The sequence below is a fragment of the Frieseomelitta varia genome, unplaced genomic scaffold, assembly GCF_011392965.1.
Source record: "Frieseomelitta varia isolate USP_RPSP 00005682 unplaced genomic scaffold, Fvar_1.2 scaffold_147, whole genome shotgun sequence".
NCBI lineage: Eukaryota > Metazoa > Arthropoda > Insecta > Hymenoptera > Apidae > Frieseomelitta > Frieseomelitta varia.
Window position 1 is genome coordinate 408,802 of NW_025109161.1, and position 1,850 is coordinate 410,651.

The window sequence follows — 1,850 nt, forward strand, 5'->3', positions numbered from 1 at the left end:
CTTATATAATATTACTAATATACATGTTACTTATATAATCTTACTAATATAATACTTAACTTATATAATATTACTAATATAAATGTTACTTATATAATCGATAACGAAGCATATAAACAAATGTTACTTGCTTTAAATACTGTTACTTACTTTAAATCAATTTCCTAGATCAGTAGACTGCTGCCGAAGTACGGGCCGAAGCTCATGGGAGAGCAAGTGAATAAACTCACCTGTGCTTTGCCGCCGGAACACGCTGGCAAGAACCTGACATCGTTATCCAATCGGAAGTTGCGTTGTTTGGACATGAACGGTGCAAGGCCGGAAAAAGACGCGATGATCCTCATCGGCGTGTTGATCGGCATAATGCTCGCAATTCCAGTCTGCCTGACGATCTTCATCTTTTGGCGTCGTGGCTTCTTCTTCTGCGGCAGCCAGAATCCTGCAAGCTTCTCACGGGCTTTCTACAAAAGAGCCATGAACGACGAGGAATACTAAATTCCTTTTCATCTGCTTTTCATCCCGTTAAAACGTAAAGAACGTAAAAAAAGAACATAACGGTTGGACTGAAGAGGATGTTTATGCAAATGTATAGTTTATTCTCTCGTACAGAATAATCTTGTCGATCGACTGGTACCTCTTACCTCCTACAATTCTGAGTACGATTACGGTGTGTCTTACATATTTCTGCAATTTTTAATTTCACACACAAGTGCATCAACATCCGCAGTTTAATAGTATTCGTAGTATTTCAGGCGATTGATGTAGCTCGCTTACAAGGTGAGTAAATTTCATGGAAGCTGTAGAGAAAGAGAGAAAAAAAAAAGAGCGCAAACGTGTGTTGTAAGTCATTTATCAGATAAATGGACGGTGGTTTTATTAAGGTTTTGTGATAAAACGTAAAATAGAGACGATAAGACGAAAGATACGACTGTTTGATTGGTAAGATAGTGGTAAAGAAAGATTAAATATTTTGTAGGATATATCGCAGTTATTTTAACCATGTTAATTTATGTTGATCATGATTCATTCAAGGTATTCCAGACATGCATTTCGCTCATACATGTGAATGTATTTAATTATCCAGTGATGTACGTATTTTTGTAATAAAACCTTAATGTATGTACTTAGTGTTGCTGTGGATTTATTCCCATGGTGGAGTTCAAATCGAATGAGAAAGAATCGGACATTTCTGGAAAAGAATAAATGCAAAGAACAATTGAGCGTACGCTTTATACTTCCATCTGTGAAAGCTTACGTACCACGATTGATTTTCAAATGTCTGTGTAATTATCTGTCTAGAAGATCAGTAATTAAAAGTACATTATCTCCATCACGGCGAATCTTCAAACAGTTCGTTTACATTACTCTTGATGCTCAACGCTGTGCTCAATTGTCTGGTTTCTTTCTTTTTTTTTTTTTGTTTTATTAAAAATAATACATTAAATATTCGAGTTAAAACATGGACGATAGCGAATAACTCCTGGAAATTAGAAAAAATATTAGTAATGGAAAAAACAGTGCTACTTTCTACGTTTGTAAATTTCTGTTTTCATATTTCAACACTTCTATATTTCTATATTTTCTTTTTTCAAACCCTTCACCTCGTATACTTTCTTAGAACTGATCTAACTTCCTCAGGGAATTACATACCTGCGTATACTGTACATATAGTATAGTATAATATAACATAGTATAGCACACATATTTCAATGTACATCTAAATTTCTATATTTCCAAGAATTATTCAAAACCTCTCAAAGTATACATATAGCGTACTATAACATAGTACAGTGTAGTATAATATAGCATGGCATAGTATATTTCCATGAATATCTAAATTTCTATATTTT

At 34.0% G+C, this 1,850-nt stretch overlaps 1 protein-coding gene across 1 annotated transcript in view; it reads left to right on the plus strand.

Annotated features, from left to right (window-relative positions):
- LOC122534601 (insulin-like growth factor-binding protein complex acid labile subunit) overlaps window positions 1-1,123 on the plus strand; it is a 7,857-nt gene extending 6,734 nt beyond the window's left edge. The window contains exon 6 of the mRNA XM_043665391.1: window positions 169-1,123. Within this exon, the coding sequence (XP_043521326.1) occupies window positions 169-495 (327 nt within the window). The 3' untranslated portion in view covers window positions 496-1,123. The remainder of the gene's footprint in view (window positions 1-168) is intronic.
- The last annotated feature ends 727 nt before the right edge of the window (window positions 1,124-1,850 follow it).